The 20546-nt window shown below is 36.0% G+C and overlaps 1 protein-coding gene across 2 annotated transcripts in view; it reads left to right on the top strand.

Moving 5' to 3' along the window:
- BTAF1 (B-TFIID TATA-box binding protein associated factor 1) overlaps window positions 1-20546 on the top strand; it is a 45640-nt gene that overhangs the window by 6496 nt on the left and 18598 nt on the right. The window contains exons 2-16 of one of the 2 annotated variants that reach the window (XM_086752454.1): window positions 3987-4110; window positions 5146-5260; window positions 8062-8208; window positions 10575-10738; window positions 11114-11250; window positions 11874-11985; window positions 13038-13106; window positions 15625-15714; window positions 17245-17340; window positions 17583-17759; window positions 18321-18461; window positions 18602-18726; window positions 19218-19338; window positions 19413-19517; window positions 19762-19911. In XM_086752454.1, coding sequence (XP_086608580.1) covers window positions 3987-4110; window positions 5146-5260; window positions 8062-8208; window positions 10575-10738; window positions 11114-11250; window positions 11874-11985; window positions 13038-13106; window positions 15625-15714; window positions 17245-17340; window positions 17583-17759; window positions 18321-18461; window positions 18602-18726; window positions 19218-19338; window positions 19413-19517; window positions 19762-19911 — 1873 coding nt within the window. Of the gene's footprint in view, window positions 1-3986; window positions 4111-5145; window positions 5261-8061; window positions 8209-8826; window positions 8981-10574; window positions 10739-11113; window positions 11251-11873; window positions 11986-13037; window positions 13107-15624; window positions 15715-17244; window positions 17341-17582; window positions 17760-18320; window positions 18462-18601; window positions 18727-19217; window positions 19339-19412; window positions 19518-19761; window positions 19912-20546 lie in introns of those variants that run through there. The other variant, XM_086752455.1, reaches the window with a different exon arrangement.

The following is a 20546-nucleotide window of genomic DNA, read 5'->3' as shown; positions in this document are numbered from 1 at the left end:
TCAAACTTCTCAAGTGAGAGAAAAAAAGGTATCTGTCTCTTTGAACAAGTTCTTGCTTTGTAATGAGCTCATGTAGCATGAGTTCACATAGAGGTGGTGTATGGTTGCTGTCCTGTCGATGAGATGTAGTTGACTCAGGATTGGAAGGTGACAGTCAGAAGTATTATCTAAACCATTACTTATGAGTTAAAAGTGAAGGACTTCATATTGTTAAGCTCTGATTACAGCAGTTAACATGCAGGAGAACTTATTTTAGGGATATATTTAATTTTTAGCATTCATTGGTATTTAGACTTTTCATAACAATCCATAAGTCTCTTTGGTTTTCTTTTTGATTTTTGTTTTTCTTCATGTAAGTATTCCTTGTATTTCTCTTGTTTGCTTCTCTTCCATGTTCTTAGAGCAACTTTCTGACAGCCTCTGTTGAACTCTTTCATAAAATAATTAAAAATTTCATCTGCTTTGTGGAGTATTTCACTCTACCACACTGATTCAGACTTCTGTGTTACATTTGTGAATGATGTGAGCTATGCACTGCTCTGCTTGCAGCAATTTCTAGCATGAGGGGCAGAACCACACGCCATTAGAAAGCTCTGCTAGTTTTCGTTGGCTTTAAGAACTAGTTTAGAGACTTCTAGTTCATTCTGAGAATAAAAACCTTAACAGAACTTGGGAAATGTCTTTCCAACTGCAGGTTCTAAAAATTAATTTCTTTATAATTTTTAGTATTTTTTCACTTAAAAAAAAATAGAAAGGAAAACTTTACTTTAAAAAAACTAGTGCTGCTGATCAGTGGCAGCTTTCTCAGTGCTACCCTTCCAACTAGAGCAGTAGAATTCAGGCTCTGCCATACTTTGCTGCAGCAACACCAGAATGTAATTTAAGAATCTTGGTACCTCTAAAGTGTTAACTATTTGGGAATTGTACATCAGGGAAGTCTGAGGGAGGGAAAGGAAGAATTATTAGCATGACTAGGAGTACAGTTTGTCTACTGTTAGCTATCTGTATTTGCTAATTGTGTTTCCACTTATTTTACTGTGGTTCAATGCTGAAACCTTCTTATGGTGATGTGAGATAATAGATTTTTTTTGTTGTTGTTGTTTTATTTTGCGTTTTTGTGTAAGTGAAACATATTACAATTTAAAATCACAAGCTACAAACACACTACAGGTTAAAAAAAACCAACCAACTATTTTGTAGGTAATACAGCTTCAAAAAGTTGTGGGGTTTAGGAGTGAATATCTAGTGTTGTAACTAAGATTGGAATTAAAACTTGAGGTTTTTTGAGGGTAGGCCGTCATAGTGGTTTCCTCCTGTTTTGACACATGAAGAGTTCTAGTTGAGGAAGTGGTCTGAGTTGCACGTCCTGCTTGACTCTGGAGATGGAAAAAAAAAAAAAGATACTTTGATAGTTAAAGGAATGGGTGGTGCTAAATAGCAAACTTCTTGAGTATGGGACACTGAAGTTTCACAGAGAGATGAAGACTGAAAAGGGTGAGTTTAAGAACAAGAGAACAAACAAGTTAGAGCAAGCTGTGGTTCTTCTGCAAGCTGTGTTTTGTACTGAATAATACTGAGTGCTGCAAATCAGGTTGGGTTATTGCTGTCAAATATACTAAGGAAAAAAACACTGGTAGATAACTTAAGTATCTGGTATGTTCCTCCTGACTAGTCACTATCAGTGATACAGAAGAGTTGGGTCTATAGAGCTTTTACTTTCCCCCCTGACAGTCCAGTCATGCAAAACTGCTAGTTTAGGTATGTTTAGTTTACATTTTCATTTTTATGTAACTTTAAAACAATTTACTAACTAGTAGATCACACCAGCTGCAACTCCAGTTTTATCAGCAGAAATTGAAACAGACTCACCTATTTTAGTAGTAGGAAGAGAAATATTTCAAAGCTGGCAAGTATCAGAAGTGTGTCTAAAATACTAGAATGATTTGAAATACTTCGCTAGTTTGGTGTGGATTTTTTTTTTTTTATTTAATGGATATTTATTTTGGTATCTCCAGTTGTTACAGCATTTGGGTTTTGGAACTGTTATTTCTGTGATATTACTGCCTTGACTGTGTAGCACTACTATGTCTAATGCATTGTAACACACTGTAAGATATTCTCAGGAGTAAATGCGGTTTAAGCATGTCAGAGAGAATACAAAATCCAGTGATGTTGGAAAGAGGGATTTTTTTAGAATCATAGAATGGTTAGAGTTGGAAGGGACCTTCAAAGGTTGTCTAGTCCAACCCCCCTGCAAGGAGCAGGGACATCCCCAACTAGATCACGTTGCTCAGAGCCTCATCCAGCCTGGCCTTGAACGTTTCCAGGGATGGGGCATCCACCACCTCTCTGGGCAACCTGTTCCAGTGTTCTACAACTCGCATTATAAAAAATTTTTTCCTAATATCCAATCTAAATCTACCTCCCTCTATCTTAAAACCATTACCCCTCGTCCTATCACAACAGGGCCTACTGAACAGCCTCTCCCCATCTTTGTTGTAGGCCCCTTGAGGTACTGGAAGACCGCTATCAGGTCTCCCTGGACCCTCCTCTTCTCTAGGCTGAACAGCCCCAACTCTCTCAGCCTGTCCTCATAGAAAAGGTGCTCCAGCCCTCTGATCATCTTTGTGGCCCTCCTCTGGACCTTCTCCAGCTGGTCCATGTCCTTCTTATGTTGGGGGCTCCAGAACTGGACACAGTACTCCAGGTGGGGTCTCACCAGGGCAGAGTAGAGGGGGAAAATCACCTCCCTCAACCTGCTGGCCACGCTTCTCTTGATGCAGCCCAGGATGCGGTTGGCCTTCTGGGCCGCAAGGGCGCATTGCCGACTTTGTTTTAGTAAATTATTGTAACTAATGTTAAAGGCAACTTTAGAGGAAAAAAAAAGTACAAATATTTTGCCTACTAATCTGTTGCTACTAATTACATTTCAGTTTTTGCTCGGACCTATGGTCTGTGTTTGTGAGGAAGGGGAGTTGTTCAGGGTAGCTGTATCCTTAAGTCGTTAGGCAGATCTAAGTGAACTTCTATGCTGTGTAAATATGAGCTTTATATTGTTGCAATATTTGGAGGAGTATTTTTGATTAACACTAGATGGGACAATTCTGATTGCACTACGTGGACAGATTGTAGACTCACTTGGTAATAACCTTATAGTGCCCAATAACTAATAAATAAACTAGGTACCCTGTAAAGAGAGTTTTAACTGTTCCACTTACAGTGGAGGGAGTAATGAACGTTTGTTGCTTCCATCATTGATATGATTATCTATGTGGTGGTTTTTCGTATGATGACTTTCTAATTCATAACTCTAAACAAGAAATAAGCTAGCTATTCTGAAAATAGATGATTGGAGTCTCTTTCACTAAATACAGAGTTACTGTGAAAACAGATCTGCTGGTTAAATTCTTTTATTTCATGGGAAGGGCGGAGGTATGTTATTTCAGAGCTGTAAATACAACAACAGATTTGGTCTTATATATTCCATGTAGTTAGCGGGAAGGTATGTGAAAAGTAGAAGTCTGTGGTATCCTGGAAAAGCAGAGTTTGATGTTATAGATCACAGGCTATATCTTCAAAAGAAATGATGATGCATAATATGAGCAGTTGAGCCTTTTGCTTTCTCTATCAGACGGAATTTGATAAGATCATTTATAACTTAACAGTATTTTTTTTTTCAAAGTTGAAAATGCTCTATCACAGAACAGAGAAGGAAACAATTTTTTTTCCTGTAACTGTAGTTTTAAACTAATATTTGTAACTGTTTCTCTGTCATTTTTTTGCTTAGCAAATTAAATCTGCTTTTAGAACAACTGTGCTTACTATTAGGAGAAAAGTACACTTGTCACCCTGTCAACTGGCAGCCTTCAGGCAAACATTATTCTGTTTGCATTAGATAAACTGAAAAATGTGGAGGAATATTAATAGGAATGGGCAGCTGAACTATGAATAGCATAACATTTTCGGTTTTCGTTAATCATATTTAGGCTCGATCGTCTCTTTATTTTACTGGACACCGGTACAACACCAGTAACAAGAAAAGCAGCTGCACAGCAACTTGGGGAAGTAGTGAAACTGCATCCTCATGAACTGAATAATCTCTTATCTAAAGTAAGCAACGTTTGTTTTTTTTTTTTTTAGCTTGCTTTCAGTACTTTAATGGTGAGAATAAAACTAGTTTAAAAGGGTGTGGGTTCTGTGGGAAGAAGAAAAATCATAGTAGTCTTATATTCTCAGAAAATAGGAGACTGAAGAAAATGAGGAAACTACTTCTGTTAAACCTGCTGTTTTGTCATGCTCTGAAAAGGTTACTTAAGTCAGGTTTCACTTTACATTCAGTATTGATATTCGATGTTTGCTGTAAGTTCAGATCTGCTTCTATAAAGAGAAGCTCTACTGCCTTATAAAAATTTCTGCTCTTGCCTTTAAAGGTTGTTATTGGTGTGATACAGCATTAAAAATATAAGAGGCTGTATGTCTTTAAAAGGGCTGGAGAATGGAAAGAGATTTCCATTAGTTTGAGACTTCAATCTGGCCAAGTCTGGTAAAAAGACCAAAAATAGTCTGTATCTGACAGCTGGAGATGGCTGAGTGATTTCAGTTCTGCTCTTATTGAACAGGTGCCTTCACCACAATTGATGGTGTCAACAGAGTGGCCAAGGAATCATGAATGTCAAACTACTTTCAGAGAAAGAAATAGCTTTTCCAGATTTGAGACATAGTGGTAAATTAGTTTAGAAGAGCATATGTTGGTTCAGGTGACCCATGTTGTCCCTCTTCTTGGGTTAAATGATTTCAAAGTTTTAAGGTCTATTAATCTCTTTTGAATGCTTCCTTATAGAAAACAAAAAAACCTAAAAGTTTCAAGCCTTGTTCAGTACCTGGAAGAGATCAAGATTGAGTTTGACTGATGGGACTAAATAGGTCTTATAAATTCTTAATGTCTGGCTGTAGCAAAAGTTCTGCTCAGCAATGAGCTCACATTTCTTTGGTTTATTTTCTTGTCCTTTGTTTTTGTTGTTTTGAATGATGTCTTAATCTATAGCATTAAAAGTAAGTGTGTTTTAATAGAGCATAACAGCTGGTGGATTTTCTGAAAGTACATATTAAGCAAATACTTATTAATTTATTAATCTCTCCTTAAAGGTGTTAGTGTATTTAAGAAGTACGAATTGGGATACCCGTATTGCAGCTGGCCAGGCTGTTGAAGCAATAGTGAAAAATGTACCTGAGTGGAATCCAACTCCAAGATCAAAACAAGGTGCTTCTTAAACAATGAATTCTACATAATTCATTTATCTGATGCAAAGTGTCTGTGATAAGAGACTTTTCAAGGCAACTGTGTCATTCTGGTTTTTTATGAGCATAGGCTTTTTTGTATGTGTGTGCTGTAGTAAACCTCTTTGGCTTTAGATGTTCATATTCAATTACAACAACGTGCCTGACCTTTGTTTCTTCTGACATTCCTGTGCTTATGCTCTGTACCCTCATAAAGCTTTAGTTTTATAAATAAAAGTAAAAATAACTAGTAAAATCGCAAAAGTTTTAAGCAATCAACTTTGTCATTGATGTTTTGTGGACTCTTTTTTTGTCTCTGTTCCCTTGCTCAAAGCACCTTTCTGAGGGAGGTGAAATGGCAGCTTGCTGAAGTCTATTCTGTTTGTGCTCATGTTGTATCTGAAACTGTCATGTTAGGGATGTCAGAGTTGCTTTTATTGTCAACTTAATGGACCTATTGTCAGTGATTATGTTTAAACCCGTTGGCACTGTCTGTGTTTACAACCTTATGTGGCACAGGCTCCAGAAATTCACTAACTGTTTAAAAAAACCCCCACAAAACAACAACAAAACTCATATCTATTTTGAGGTGATTTCGTATTTGTTTTATTCAGTGCCTTCTGTTGCTATAGAATTTGACAAGCAAGTTCTGCATTTGCCTTACCCACTGCCTTTTTGATTTTTCTAAACCATCATATTGTCCTCCAGCAACTTTCTTCTCTCTGGATTGAAGAGTTGCAGTCTTTACAGTCTTTCCTGACAAGACAGCCTTTTAGATAACTTCATCCTTCTCTGTGCTTTTTCTTACTTGTGTCTTCCTTGAGATGCATAGAAGTGCACACAGTGTACCTGCATCTCTAGAATACTGATATTTACATGTAGTGGCAAAATTATGCACTTCGTCATGTTTTCAGTGTCCTTCCTGATGATGGCCAATACTTAGCTGACTGTTTTGACTATCGCTGCCCAATAAGCTGATGAATATAGAAAACTGTCAGAAGTGCCTCCAAGATCTTTATTGAATGTTAACTGCCAGTTCTGAATTCTGAATGTTGTGTAGGTTATTCATTTTGCACATTATCTGTCTCTTTGCCCATTACTCTGTTCCAAGAGTCCTTCTTGGATTTGTTAATGCCACTGAGACTTTTAGTTACCCAAAAGACCTTAGTGTCATCTACATGCTTGGAGAAAAGTGTGTAGTGAAATCTCCTTCCCATTGCTAAAAAGAGGTAGAATCGGTTGCAACTCTGATCCCAGAAGGACTCCAAAGCTAACTTTTATCTGTTTTTAATAAACTTCCAGTCTGTAAAAGGATGTTTTCCTCAATTCTGTGGTAACTCAGTTTCTTCAATTTTTTATATGAAACTTTGCCAAAAGCTTTTGAATATATTGTGTCCACTGGATCCCCTCTATTCACTTGTTGAAGTTCTTCAAAGACATTGATAATGAGGTTAATGAGAGGGGTTTTTTTCAGGAGCTATTCTGACTCTTTTCCAATAAATTGTGTTTATCCATATACTTAATAACTTTATTTATAGTTTCATATCTTACCAGTGGTAGAAGTTAATTTCACCAGTCTAGTTCCAGGAATTACTTGCAGCACTCCTTTTGTACATGGCAGTTGGGCAACCTGTCAATTTTAGAGTACAGCAGCTGTTTTGAATGATGGGTTACATGCATTGTGCAGTTCTTGCATACCTACCTATCAGATAGGAAATTGAAAAAGTAATTGCGTGTGTTTTGAGAAAAAGGTACCATTTAACAGAATGAACTGGCTATGCAGACATAGTTTCTTTTATTTCATTTAAATTGTTTGATGTAGTAGTTAAATACACGCTTTACAGTGGTCTGATTGCATTTAGGTTCTTAGGCTTGCTGTAAATAACTTCTTTTGTATACATATAATGAAATGTTAACTTTTTCTTCAGGTCTCAAGAAACGTAGTTGATGTTTATTTTGTACAGTGTTGTGTGTGCACTTAGACTCATTCTACTGTAAATGAACAAGCTTTCATAAATAAGTGTCAGTGTGGGATGAAACACAGCAAACCAAACGCTGTATTTCTTTGTAGTCAAAAGTTGTATTTATACTGTTGGCTGTAATCCAGGATTTGAGCATGCTGGACTGTGTAGGAATGGACAATCTTTTTGGATACTGAGCTGCACATGACTAGGAGACACAAAACACACTAATCTTTGAGTATTGAGGAGAGGGAATACTTTGGAAGTGAATTCATGATCAGGAGCTGATACACCGTGTGAGGACAAATCTCTTCTGTATCAGTGTTGAACTGCACTGTACCTGCAACTGGATTTCAGAAGAGCTGATAACTAGCCTTCAGCAGCCTTTGGTAGCTGACTTTCTCACATACCTGTTAGGCCACTCTCCAGCTTCCGTACCAGGGATGCTTGGCTGCTGGTGATACGGTGCAGTGTTGGCATTATACTTGCTTGAACTATTTGTGAGCCAGATGCAGTTCAAACTGCAAGTTGTCCATATGTGTACAGAGAAGACCTAGTGGTATGTCAGTGTCCAAGATTTTAAAAAGCTAAATTTATCAAGAGAGAAACATTAAATTTTTTTTTTCTACTCAATTAAGTGTGTTAAGTGAGCTTTTTCAGTCTGTCTTTGTGGAATGGAGCCTTTATACTTTGTGAATCAAAATACTGCATGTCTGGCAGTTCCTTTGGAGGAGAGAAATTATTTCTTCCTCTTGCTTAATCTTCTACCAGAAGAAAAAATTCATCACATTGTCCTTAATATTATTTTTAATATCCTATCTAGAACCAGGCTCAGAAAGTCCTATGGAAGATGCACCTTCAACAGATCGGTTGCGTTTTGACAGATTTGATATATGTCGCTTGTTAAAACATGGTGCATCTCTTCTTGGATCTGCTGGTGCGGAATTTGAAGTCCAAGATGATAAATCAGGTATATCTTTGTTTTACTTACAGACAAGAAAACTTAATTATTTTAAAAGTTTGTTGTAGGGTATTATAAGTCTAGTCATCCATGGTTTCTCAGAATGCTAGGAAATAACAGAGGAAAATATTCCCCGACATAACTGGTTTGTATTACCTTTAAGTTAAATTATTGGGGTTTTTCAAGGGCTGTGTATTGTTTGTTTGTTTTTCTTATCAGAATTAGTATGTGTACGGGGGAAGAGGAAAGGGGAAACCTGAAAGAGGGAGCAGAAGACATATTAAAGGCTTCTGTAGAAATTCTGTAGACTTTTTTTTTAAGAAGTGTAAGAGCTATTGCCACTTTTTCTTCATTGAAACAGTGTTCCCAAATATAGTAGTAGGATGTGGCTTATTTAAAAGCTTGAAGATTTCAAATATAGAAAGATCACATGAAAAATACTGTGATAAAACTGTCAGAGTTGAAGGTTAAATAGCAGTGCCTCTGTGATGTCTTCTGTTTCAAGTGACTTGTCTGATAATCTTCCTGCAACTTTTTAACTGAAGGAGTTGGTTTATATCAGTGTAATGGCATTGGATTATTTTAATCTTTTTTTACTATTACTATACTTTTCTGCTCTAATTCCAGTCTATCTTCCAGTTTCTGCACCAAATGAATTGATGCTATAGATAAGAAGACTCTACTCTGACTGCATAGCCCTGATTCACTTGTTCCCTGCATGTGTTGTGTTCTGTGCGGTGTACACAGAAGATCACTAGCTCAGCAAGGAACAGAACCCATGGTTCCTAACACTTATGCAGTATTCTGTCTGTTAAGCCTTGCTGCTGTTTTATGGCTTGCCATCTTTTATGCTAGATTAATAAAATGTTGTACAAGTTTCATTTCTTCTAATGAAACCCTGCCTGTTCAGAAATCAAATAGATTGAATAGGACACTTTAGTTCATTGAAGTCTGACATTAATCCTAGTGTCACACGATTGCAAATAAATAATTTTATAATTGAAAGTAAGTAAAAAATATAATACAAAAAAAAAAAGAAAATGAAACTAAAAATAGCTTTAGTTGTTGGTTGTTTGGGTTTTTGGTTGTTTGGGTTTTTTTTTTAAACTGATGGGAGAATGTCTAAAGGCTGCTCTCTCTTCTGCATTTGGTAGCAGCTTTCCTTTTCCAGTAAGTAGCCAACATGAATACAAGTTAAATAATCTGTGGAATTAGCCGTCTTTGACACTTTTTCCTAAGATGAATTTGTGAAATGAAGAATATTTTCTAGAGAATAGAAGTTGTTTGTATTTCTCTACTTGCCAGTTAAATGCAGTTTAAAAAAAGAAAAGGCTAAGTATAGATTTAGTTAACTACTAATTACTACTTAACCTGGTTTGTACCGCAAAATTCTGCCAGTGTTGGTCACCTACTTGCAAGTTTATGTCTAGATATTTGCTAAAAACAACCCCAATTTCCTGACCTATTTCCATACTGCACATGTAAAAAGAGAGTGAAGTCTGACAGCCCTGCAAGCTACAAGTTTTTATTTACTTGGAGGATTTATTCTAATCTGGCACTAAAAATCTTCTATTTTTTATGTAAACGTGGGTGCTCCCAAAGTCTAGCTGTTCAGTAATTAAAGTGTTGAAGCTTCACAACGTTCTTGAGGTAGCTTCTATTAACTGCCTAAATGAGCCTTGCTTGACATGCAAAGCTTGAGGATGAGATTGTTAACAGACTCCAGCACACTAGGAAAATCATGCTTATGCTTCAGTCTACATTACCATCAGCAGTTAGTTTGGGCAGAAGGAAGACACTTGTCTTGTGCATTTTACAAGGAAGAACATTTCTGAAGAAAACAGGTTCAGATTCAACCTAGCTTAATACAGGATACTGGACTGAATATCATTTGAGGGGTTTTATTGGTGGTTGTCATTTCTTAGATCTGTGTTTCCCAGGAGAAGTAGTTTAGGAGGAAAAGAAACCTTAAAAAAACAAAACAAACAAAACAAAACAAAAAAAACCCCAAACAACCAAAAAATCCAGACTACCAAAGTCAATAGGTCCCACGAGGATGCATGTGTTCAATTAAAAAGCGCTAGTTCTTGAGTCAGTTGCTGGATTTTTTTTTTTAGTGTGTTGATTCACTCGCTTGAAAGTGAAATTTCCTAAAAATTTGGGGAAAACTTGGGGTTTTCTTACTTCTGTACACCAAGTGTAATTTCATTAACTTAATGGGAGTTATTTTCTGCCTTTTTTTTTTTTCCTGTATTAGCCAAGTACAATTTGATTCTGTAACTTTTGGCTTTCTAAAGTTATTTCTTTAAACAAATCTTCAATAATATGTCTGGTTGGAATCTGACACATCTCTTTTTCTAAAAACTTCTTTTAAGGTGAAGTTGATCCTAAAGAGAGGATAGCACGACAGAGGAAGCTGTTACAAAAGAAACTTGGCTTAGATATGGGTGCTGCAATTGGGATGAATACTGAAGATCTGTTCAATGATGAAGATCTGGACTATTCACCTTCTTCAGTTTCACTAGTAAACAAACAACCTGTAGGTAAAACCTTGGGCTGTTTAACTGCAAGGAATAATACAGTGGGTTTGCTTTATTTCATGGAATCATTTAGGTTGGAAAAGACTTTTAAGATCAAGTCCAGCTGTAAACCTAACACTACCAAGTCTGCCAAACTTTTGCTCCTGTGGTTATAATCTTTATCTTTTAAGTATGGTGATCTGCATCTAATATGGTATGCTTTGACTTCCTGAATTCTTACACCCCATAGTTGCATGTTAGTGTTATTTGATGTCAAACCGCTGCTCTGAATTTGAAATAATGGAGGGTTGGGGAAGCTGAGAGCAGTGTGTGTTTGAGGATTTTTCAGGACCTCCATTGTAAGAAGAATTGACAATGAATGACTTCTTTTTCAGACTCTTCAGGCTGCTGAGTTAATTGACTCAGAATTTCGAGCTGGTATGAGCAGTAGACAAAAGAATAAAGCCAAAAGAATGGCTAAGCTATTTGCAAAGCAAAGATCCAGAGATGCAGTGGAAGCTAATGAGAAGAGGTATAATAGTTTGCTTTCATTTCAGTTAAGCTGGGATTATGATTTGATTTATCAGTTGAAAAACTTCCTACAGTTTCTGCATCTTAGTCTTTTACATGCCAGTTGTACTGATGGTAAAACACTTGCCTGACATACTTATTTCCAGTAGAGCTTTGATAAGGACCTAGCTTCAGAGGGATCTTGAAGTGATGGGATGCTACAGTTAAAATTTGTGGTTTGCCCATGTTATTAAGTGTGGCTTGAGAATAGTGCATGAAAATGCAGGATTTAAGAAGATAAACAATAACTAAACATTTAAGATAGAACTTTCTGATGTATGCAGTGTTCCTCACGGTAATTTACAGTGACATGTTATTGCACCTGCTGTGTTTGTAACAAGCAGTAAACAAAATTATTTCCTTGATTTTTACTTAAGAATTTCTGTATTTCTTGGAAAAGGCTGAGGATTGCTAATTTGCGACAGCATTCTGCTGTCTCATAACTGAAATTTTACATGTAAACATACCTATTTTGCATATTTCACATGTTAAACGACTTCATTTTGTATTCTTGCCACACTTTACAGTTGAAGTCTCAGATACAATACTTGCCCTAAAGCATACTTTATACTTGTTCCTTCTCAGCAATGATAGCACTGATGGGGAACCAGAAGAAAAGAGAAGAAAAGTTACAAATGTTGTTGTCAACCAGCCTGCCGCAGACTCAAAAACAGTGGTAGAAAATGCTCCAGAAGAGGTATGATGTATTGTTCTGCTGTTAGCAGGAATGATCATTCAGTTTTTTTAGCAGTGTGATGTAAAACAAAAATCCTTTATGCTCCCAAATTCTGTAGTCATTTTAGCATTAAGGGAAATTGAGTAAAGAATGCCATTACCAGCTTACTTTTCTTTTATATGTCATGAAGCAAATGGGCTTCAAACTGTGTATAGCATTGAGGAAGAAAACACATTTAATCCATGGTAGTAGTTTGTGACCCAGATGAACCAGAGTAGGTGAATTACAGGTGTCAGACCTGGGTATTTAAATTGTAAAACTGTGCTGAATGCTTAGATGATAGGATTACACTGAGCCATAAATAATTTGATCTAAATGTTCACGTACACTTTACTTAATCTTCGCCTTACTTTAATTAGGCTTAATTTAGAATTAAGCTCTATCTTTAGTAGTTGAAGATTTAAACAATTACCTTAGTCTTAGAAAAACTTGCATTTGTTTCAATAGATTGAAAAACTGAAAAATAGTAAGAAATGTGATACCAAAATACAAATGGTACATAAAGTTTATTTGAAGATAGTTTATCTTGATTAGACTCTATTCAACAAAGATATGATTTTTCCAAACATAGCTTAGTAATGAAGTTCTTACTTGCAAAATGATGACTGGAAAATGAATTTGAGAGATTAATGATAACTAAAGGCTGAATAGCTGCTGGTTACTAACCTTTCAAATGCTTTGTGTTTGTGATGGTATGAACTTACTAATGTTAGTGTCATAATTTCCTTTCCACAGCCATATCAATTTCCTTGTAGAAAGTTTTGGGATAGTATATGTGCTTTTGGTTATCAACAATGCAGAATGTGTTTTGAAAAGCGTGATGTTTATTAGTGGATCAATTGACCCAATTTGATTATGTAGTGTAATGTCAAACCACAACAACAAGCCTCAGTTTGACATTACCCTACATAATCAAATTGGGTCAATGTATCTAAGTGGTGTACAATATAATATGTGTTTGCCTGATCCCTTTCTCTTTTAATCTTGTACTTAATTTTTTTTTATAAATTTAGGCAAATGAATGGCCTCTGGAAAGCTTTTGTGAAGAGGTGTGCAATGATCTCTTTAACCCTTCTTGGGAGGTAAGACATACATGCAGTATGTAAGGTGTAACTATAGATTTAAAAAAAAGACGACTTGAACAGAAGCACAAAAATGGTATATGTAGGACTTTAAGAGCATTTTGTTAGATATCAAAAATTACATCAATCATAAATACAAGTTACATAACCAAGACAACTGTGCTTTTAGAGAACTTAAGTGTGTTTTAAGACTCACTTAAAGAGGAAATGAAAACAGATGTGTAATACATACTCAAGTGAAAAGCGGGAAAGGTATCGAAAGCAGTGATTTTAAGTGAGAATTTTGGAAGTATTGAAATTCAAGCAAAATAAAAGCACATGAATCTATAGTCAAAAGGATTAAACAATTAAAACAGTCTTGGATTCATCAAGAGTTTGAGGAATATTGTGTGCGTCTTGCTCGCGGTGGCATATTTATCTAATGCTAAGGTAGAAGAAAAGCAGAGGATAAACCAATCCTTTAGTAACAAGAGGTAGGCTACAAATCATTAGTTGTTCTCTTCATTTATAAAAAGGAACTTTTAACTTTTTTCAAATTCTAGTAGATACCTGCTGCAAAACCTATATATTTGATTGCTTAGACAACTTATTTTCAAGATTCAAAACCTGTTCTGCTCACCTTTTTATTCCGTCCTTATACTGTTTTCCACAAACTTTGTTGTCAGTTCCAAGCAAAAACCTGAAGCAGCTGACAATGTTCTCTCTTTCTTGAGCAGAATATGGAAATAATTGTTGTCAACTTACTTCTTCAATTTTTTTAATAAAAAAGTTGATCTTTTTGAATCTTAACACCAACTGTAGGATCCTTAAGTATATCTGTAGCACAATTTCAGTGATAGCAAGTTGACTCTGCCTCAAACGTGGAAACACAGAGATAGGTCATAGGCAGTCAGCACAATTATTTTGAGCCCAGAAAAAGGATAATTATATTCGTGTGACGTGTTACTGCATCTGAGGTAATAAGCCTCACCTTATTTGAAAGCAGGCCTTTTGCAGTTGAAGCCAAAGTCGACTTGTCTTCTGGAATGCAGACATTCGCATAGCTTTCTTAGTACATGTGATGTAGGGCACACTCAATTACAGAAGTAGATCAATACAGAACCATTATTACGGTATGATCTGGATGAGAAACAGGTTTGAACTACCTCAAAATACATGTTTATAAAATGGCCCTGTGGTATTTTCTTGTGATGTCTACAGGCAGCCTGAATGACTAGTTCAGACTGCTTGCCCTAGCTTATAGGCAGCTGAAGTCAGGCAAGATGAATCCTACTACTGGCATTTCCTTTCTCCATTTGTCTGTCTTGCTGATGTTTTGTGTTTGCAAAGCTGAGAAGTTAACTAGCAAAGTCTTCCTCTTTTAGCTTGTAAAAACTAGCTCATAAGCAGTCTTGGACCAAGCAAACAAATCATTAGTGCATTATGAACAATTAGGATTTTAAGACTAGCCTCTCTAGCTATTTTTTTATTGGCTTGCTTATAGCTTTTACCAGTAGCCATTGAACTGTACATATGTGTGTGCCTGCATTTCATCTAAGATATTCTAGGAGGATCTACCAATTACTCAGTTCTCACTGTTACTGTAATGAAATGGAATAGAATAATTTTCTGCTAGCAACAAGCGTGTATTTCAAGTGCCCGTTAAAAAAAAAGAGTAAGTTCTGCTTGAATCTATGCAAAGGCCTCTCAATGAAAACCCAGTTAAAACCTTTGCTTTTGCAGCTTTCTGTATATCTACTGAGTGGACTTTTCTTGATTAGCCAATTATGAGTCCAGTTAAGTTTCAAAAATACCAGAAATTGGTGTGTCTGTAGCACATCTTTCTACTGGTCATCTTTCATTTCCAGAACTCTTCCGAATGTGTTCAACTGTTCTTATTTCATGGGAACATACAAGTGGCTATCATTTGTTTTCCTGTGTCACTGGTTCACTTTTTTTTTTCCTTCAAGTATTTAGCTAAGCAAGGCAGGTTTGTAAGCTATGCAGTATAGTAATTCTCAGAAATTTATTTTGTAGGCCCCAAAATATTCATTAGGGATCCAAACTCAGTTTAAGAACTGTAAAAAGTAATAGAGAAATTTAAATATAATATGTAATATAAAGATAAAGTGTTTAAGAAATATAAGGATATTGCTTTAGCTTATAAACTTACTATAACTGGTAATATCTTCTAGTTGCTCTTTCTCTGAAAACTAGCGTCTTATATAGAGGTAAAACTAAATGAAAACTGTCTTGGGCTACATTACTGCAAATGTAACAGTATTTTCTGTGTTAGAAAATAGAAGCAATTCTGGATTGCAAATGGCAAATACTTAGGGGAAAAAAACAGGTTGTTTTTGGACAAACTGTAAGTATATGATTTGGTCTAACAAAATACTGTACTTTCCCACAAGTCTAAGTACCACAAACTCTGCAGCGCTTGAAACGTCTCTCTTAAGAATAAAGTAGTATTATTACAATTATCCAGTGTGGTTTTTATCTTCTGTTCCTAAAATGGCTTTTTATTTCACTTTTTTAGGTTCGACATGGTGCAGGTACTGGACTGAGAGAGATACTTAAAGCTCATGGTAAAAGTGGTGGTAAAATGGGAGATAGCTCTTTAGAAGAGGTAAGTTTCCAGTCATGTAGATTTAACACATTAATTATTTTAAGAAGTCTGTTTCCTAAACTTCGTTTAAGCTTTGCAGGAGGTGGGTGATCTGGGGGAATATAAACCATGAGATTTGTCTGCTCAGAATAATCTGGATGAAATCACTGCATGTACTGACAAAATGTTTATATTCTTTTTTAAAGGCATGTGCAAAAAACCAATACTGCTGTATAAGCAGCTATTAATATGTAGACTGTGTGTAAAGTTATTAAACAGTAGCTTCCATACTAGAAAACATTATTTTCAGGTCATGGTAAGGGTGCATTGAAACAGAATTGGCAAGTTGATGATGTAATTCTAGTCAAGTGTCTCAGACCATCTAATTCTGTTCCCTTAAGTAGTAAGGAGATTCTATTCTATTTAATTTGCTTACTTTGTTATTATAAGAAAAAGTAGCTCAATTGTCTTTATTTAAAATGAAAATGCTTTTTTAAAAATACCCTGACGGTAATAACTTGTTAACTCACAGTGGATCTCATCCAGATTCATACTGACTTCCCTGCTGTAAAAGCAGTTGGGAGAGCTTGTGGTTTAGAGAGTGCTGAAGAATGAGATATACATTAATCAAGTGTAAACTGCGCTACTTCTGCATACGTTGCATATAGAGCAAGCAAAAGCTGCTATGTTTCCTTGCTTCCATATGGAGTAGTATTTTTTCCATGGAGATTGCAGGATAATAATAACACATGCTGCAATTATAAGATATTTTAAACAATTTCTTAACTATTTATGGAAAGAGCGTGTGTACTCCAGGCTAGTTTTAAAGGCTGCCATGTATGCTATATGCAGGCTGTAATTCTTTGACATGTATGGGGATATGACATCCATAATATGATGAAAGCTTTGGTCATTAAAATGATAGTTTTCAAGGGAAGTGGAGATGAGAATGATGATGCCTGAGCAGTGGCTTGTATGGGGCTTCTGCTCTGAGATTCAGAGTTAGCAAGCTATTGGGTCTCTACAGAGACAAGAACTTTAGGACAAGCTTGGTCTAAGTTGCTGTGTTAAATCTGGAGGACGCATGGCTGAAGAGTGAGTTCTTTTCAGTGGGTCTCCCACAGTGAAGTACTGCTTCATAGGTTATGTTTATTTTTAAATATTCTTCAAACACATTAATTACTTTGCCTAGGATGTGTTAACATTAGTCAGTATGGATTACCAGAATGACCTTACTTTTGTGTGCTGTGTAGGGATAAAATTATCCATCTAACTTCAAAAAGTTAGTACTTTGTTATTAAGGTACTATATGTTCTTAAAAAAAAAAAAACAAACAAACAAAAAAAAAAACCAAAAAACCCACAATGTTTTTAATAAGCCAAGTGAGCTGAATTAGTGCTGACTGTTTTGCCTTGACTGTGTAAAATCACTATATTCAGTCAATTTAAACGTATATTGTAATACCGTTTACATAAATTTTAGCTAAAGCAAGCATATCAGAAATCCTTTATGAATAAATTGTCATGGTGTTCAATGTTTCTGTTTCTACAGATGATTCAGCAGCATCAGGAGTGGCTAGAAGACTTGGTTATTAGACTCCTTTGTGTGTTTGCATTAGACAGATTTGGAGACTTTGTTTCAGATGAAGTAAGTTGTCTCTGAACAGGTAGTTAAGCAGGCTTCTGCAGGAGATGATATTGCAGCAAATCAGCTGTGCTTTGTACAGTGCTACTCCATGTGCCTGTTGTAACTGCTCACAGATGCTTATTACAAAGTAGCTAATAGATAAATTTCATGTTGTTTGTATAGCAGTTTTGGTCATCTGACTCATTGGTTTCTACATCAAATTTAATACAGAAATATCTGTTTTCTCATTTCCTTTATCCTAGGTGGTAGCACCAGTACGTGAGACTTGTGCTCAAACTTTGGGAGTAGTATTGAAACATATGAATGAGACTGGAGTTCATAAAACTGTGGATGTTCTCCTGAAGCTGCTTACACAGGAACAGTGGGAAGTGAGACATGGTGGTCTCCTAGGAATAAAGTATGCTTTGGCAGTACGTCAGGTAATAACAGTCATGACAAATTGCAGAGAGCTTTGGAACAAAAAGCTCTGCTCACAGTTGAGAATGTGGCTGAACAGTATAGGCGTGATAAAAGGAAGCTTGCTTGCACTGCAGCCTCATGTGGGTTCTAAGATGTGTGACTGCATTTTTATATCCAGGCTGCAGAAATCTGCAAGTATACAGCAAAGTTGTACTGTTGTAACTTGGTAGGTTGCTTGCAGAAAACGTTATCAATAGGGGCTATGCTTGCCTAGTTTTGATACTTTCACGTGTGAGGTTAACAGAGCTGAGTGCTACAAGAGGTTTAGTCTATTCAAGGTATTATTTTGCAAACACTGAGTTTTGTTTACACCAAAACTGAGCTGAGCTACAGTTCATTCAAATTTATAACCTGGGTTTCACTTCATGAATGGTAACTTAGAGTATTTAGATTATAGTCTTGCACCTGTAGCTTCTGTTCTATAAAACAAACAGGTTTATTCACACACTCAGAGTACATCTTAGTTGTTTGGGACATTATATGCTTTTTAAGTTTAAAAATACTTTTGATCTTTTTGGCAGGACATGATCAACACTTTATTGCCTAAAGTGTTGCCTGCAATAGTTGAAGGTCTCCAAGATCTGGATGATGATGTCCGAGCTGTTGCTGCAGCATCTTTAGTACCAGTAGTGGAAAGCCTGGTCCAGCTTCAGTCTCAGAAGGTGACTGAATTGTTTTTGATCAATTCTGATTGAGAAGCTCGCTTTTGGTCTGAGTGAAGAAAATAACACATGGAGAAAATCCAAGTACTGGATTTTTTTTTTTTTTTTTAACGGTTAATGTCTTCTGCTTATTGGTGTAGGTGCCTTTTATTCTTAATACCTTGTGGGATGCACTTCTGGAATTGGATGACTTGACAGCTTCCACAAACAGTATCATGATCCTTCTTTCTTCCCTTCTGACTTACCCTCAGGTTCGCAAATGCAGGTAACTTTTTAATTGTATTGCTTCAGTATTGCAGGTTTGACTGTATAGTTGTTTTCAAATTGGAATAATCAAAGTTGCTTTCAAATCATGTGCCAAAGAGATGCTTGATTTAAGTCAGTATTTTATTTCTACTCTTGATTTTCTTTTAAAGTGAAATTTAGGACAGTGCTGCTATTTTTCATTACATTAGTAAAAGGCAACAAAGTTACTAGACATTCTTTACACTAGTAAGAAAAAAACCCAGTATTTTCCTAAAAAAAACATAATGACACAAACTATTTTAAATGTTTAAGCTGTAGTAACTTGATCCTTCACTTAAAATCACCAAGCGTATGCAATAATACTCTTTTTAAAAAAAGGTTTATTTTGGATAAAACTTTATAACTAAGGATAAACAAAATTGACTTAGCTCTGTGTGTGTTTGTTTGTTTTTCCCCCTTCTTTCTTTCCTGCCCCTGTCACTGCCTCTACATCTCCCCTTCATGTACTAGTATTCAGCAGTCACTCACAGTTTTGGTCCCACGTGTATGGCCATTCTTGCATCATACTATATCTTCTGTGCGAAAAGCAGCACTGGAAACATTATTCACACTGCTGTCTACCCAAGACCAGGTAAGAATTAGTTATTAGTGTCTTACTATGATACATGTTGGAATCTGCTTGATCATATGATATCCTTGTTTCAGAGCTCTTCAACGTGGCTGACTCCAATTTTGCAGGACATGTTGAGGCACATATTTCAATTTTGTATCTTAGAAAGTAACCAAGAAATTCTGGATCTTATTCACAAGGTATTTGCATAACTTATGACCCAAGTATATAGTGTTTGTGTATCCTGCTCTTTCATATCCTCTGCACTTATGTGCAGAAAAAGAATAGTGAGTTCCTGTTAATTATTTTGTAGTTAGCCTGTTTGATGCTTTTACTATAAAGTGAAGGAGAATAGGATGGTACCTACAATTTATCAGCATGTTTATGATCCTATGTAGACAGCATACAAATTTGTCATGATTTCCACTATGGTTCTTTCCCAAGGTATGGCTGGAGCTGCTAAACAAGGCATCTGTACAGTATGTAGTTGCAGCTGCTTGTCCATGGATGGGAGCCTGGCTCTGCTTAATGATGCAGCCATCTCATTTGCCCATTGATTTAAACATGTTGCTAGAAGTAAAAACCAGATCAAAAGTAAGTGAAATGTGACCTCACTAACTGTTCTGGGGAAAGTAGGAAATTGCTTAGCTGTATATAAAGACACGTTCTAAAGGGGTTAGAGAGGAGTGGTGATGCCTTTCTACAACTCTAAATGTAACCTCTACAACTTCAAGTGTCACCTGTCTTACAGACCTCAAGTCTGTAGAACAAAATAGTTGTTGTCAGGTTATTTATGAGAATTCAAGGTTCTGTCATGTAGCATGCTCCCTGTGGATACTTTATAAATAAGTCTTTCTTTACATGATTCCGTAACTGTCATGGTTCCAAAACCATCTGTTTGCAGGACTGAGTTAAGTCTAAAAGCATTATGTTATTTCTGAAAACATGTTGAAAGAGGTTTCTTTTTCTTCTGTGTGGACTCAATTTATTAGCTATCTATTGAGTATAAGTCTTAAAATTATAGTGAAGGAACCATATCCTACATTTAATAGGACTATAGAATACTATTAGTGAAGAGGTGATTTACAATAATTACCTACTTTAGGAAGCCTGTTATTCAAGAAATGTTCTGGCTTAGTCCAACATTTGCAGAATATGATGGTTATTGGAAATGTTATGAATATGAAATAATCTTTCCTGTCACAAACACATTTACTTTCAACCTTTCC

The sequence above is a fragment of the Chlamydotis macqueenii genome, chromosome 7 (genome assembly GCF_036417535.1).
Source record: "Chlamydotis macqueenii isolate bChlMac1 chromosome 7, bChlMac1.mat, whole genome shotgun sequence".
In the NCBI taxonomy this organism is placed as follows: Eukaryota; Metazoa; Chordata; class Aves; order Otidiformes; family Otididae; genus Chlamydotis; species Chlamydotis macqueenii.
The sequence above is the reverse complement of the archived record's forward strand: the minus strand, read 5'-3'. Positions and strand labels throughout refer to the sequence as shown.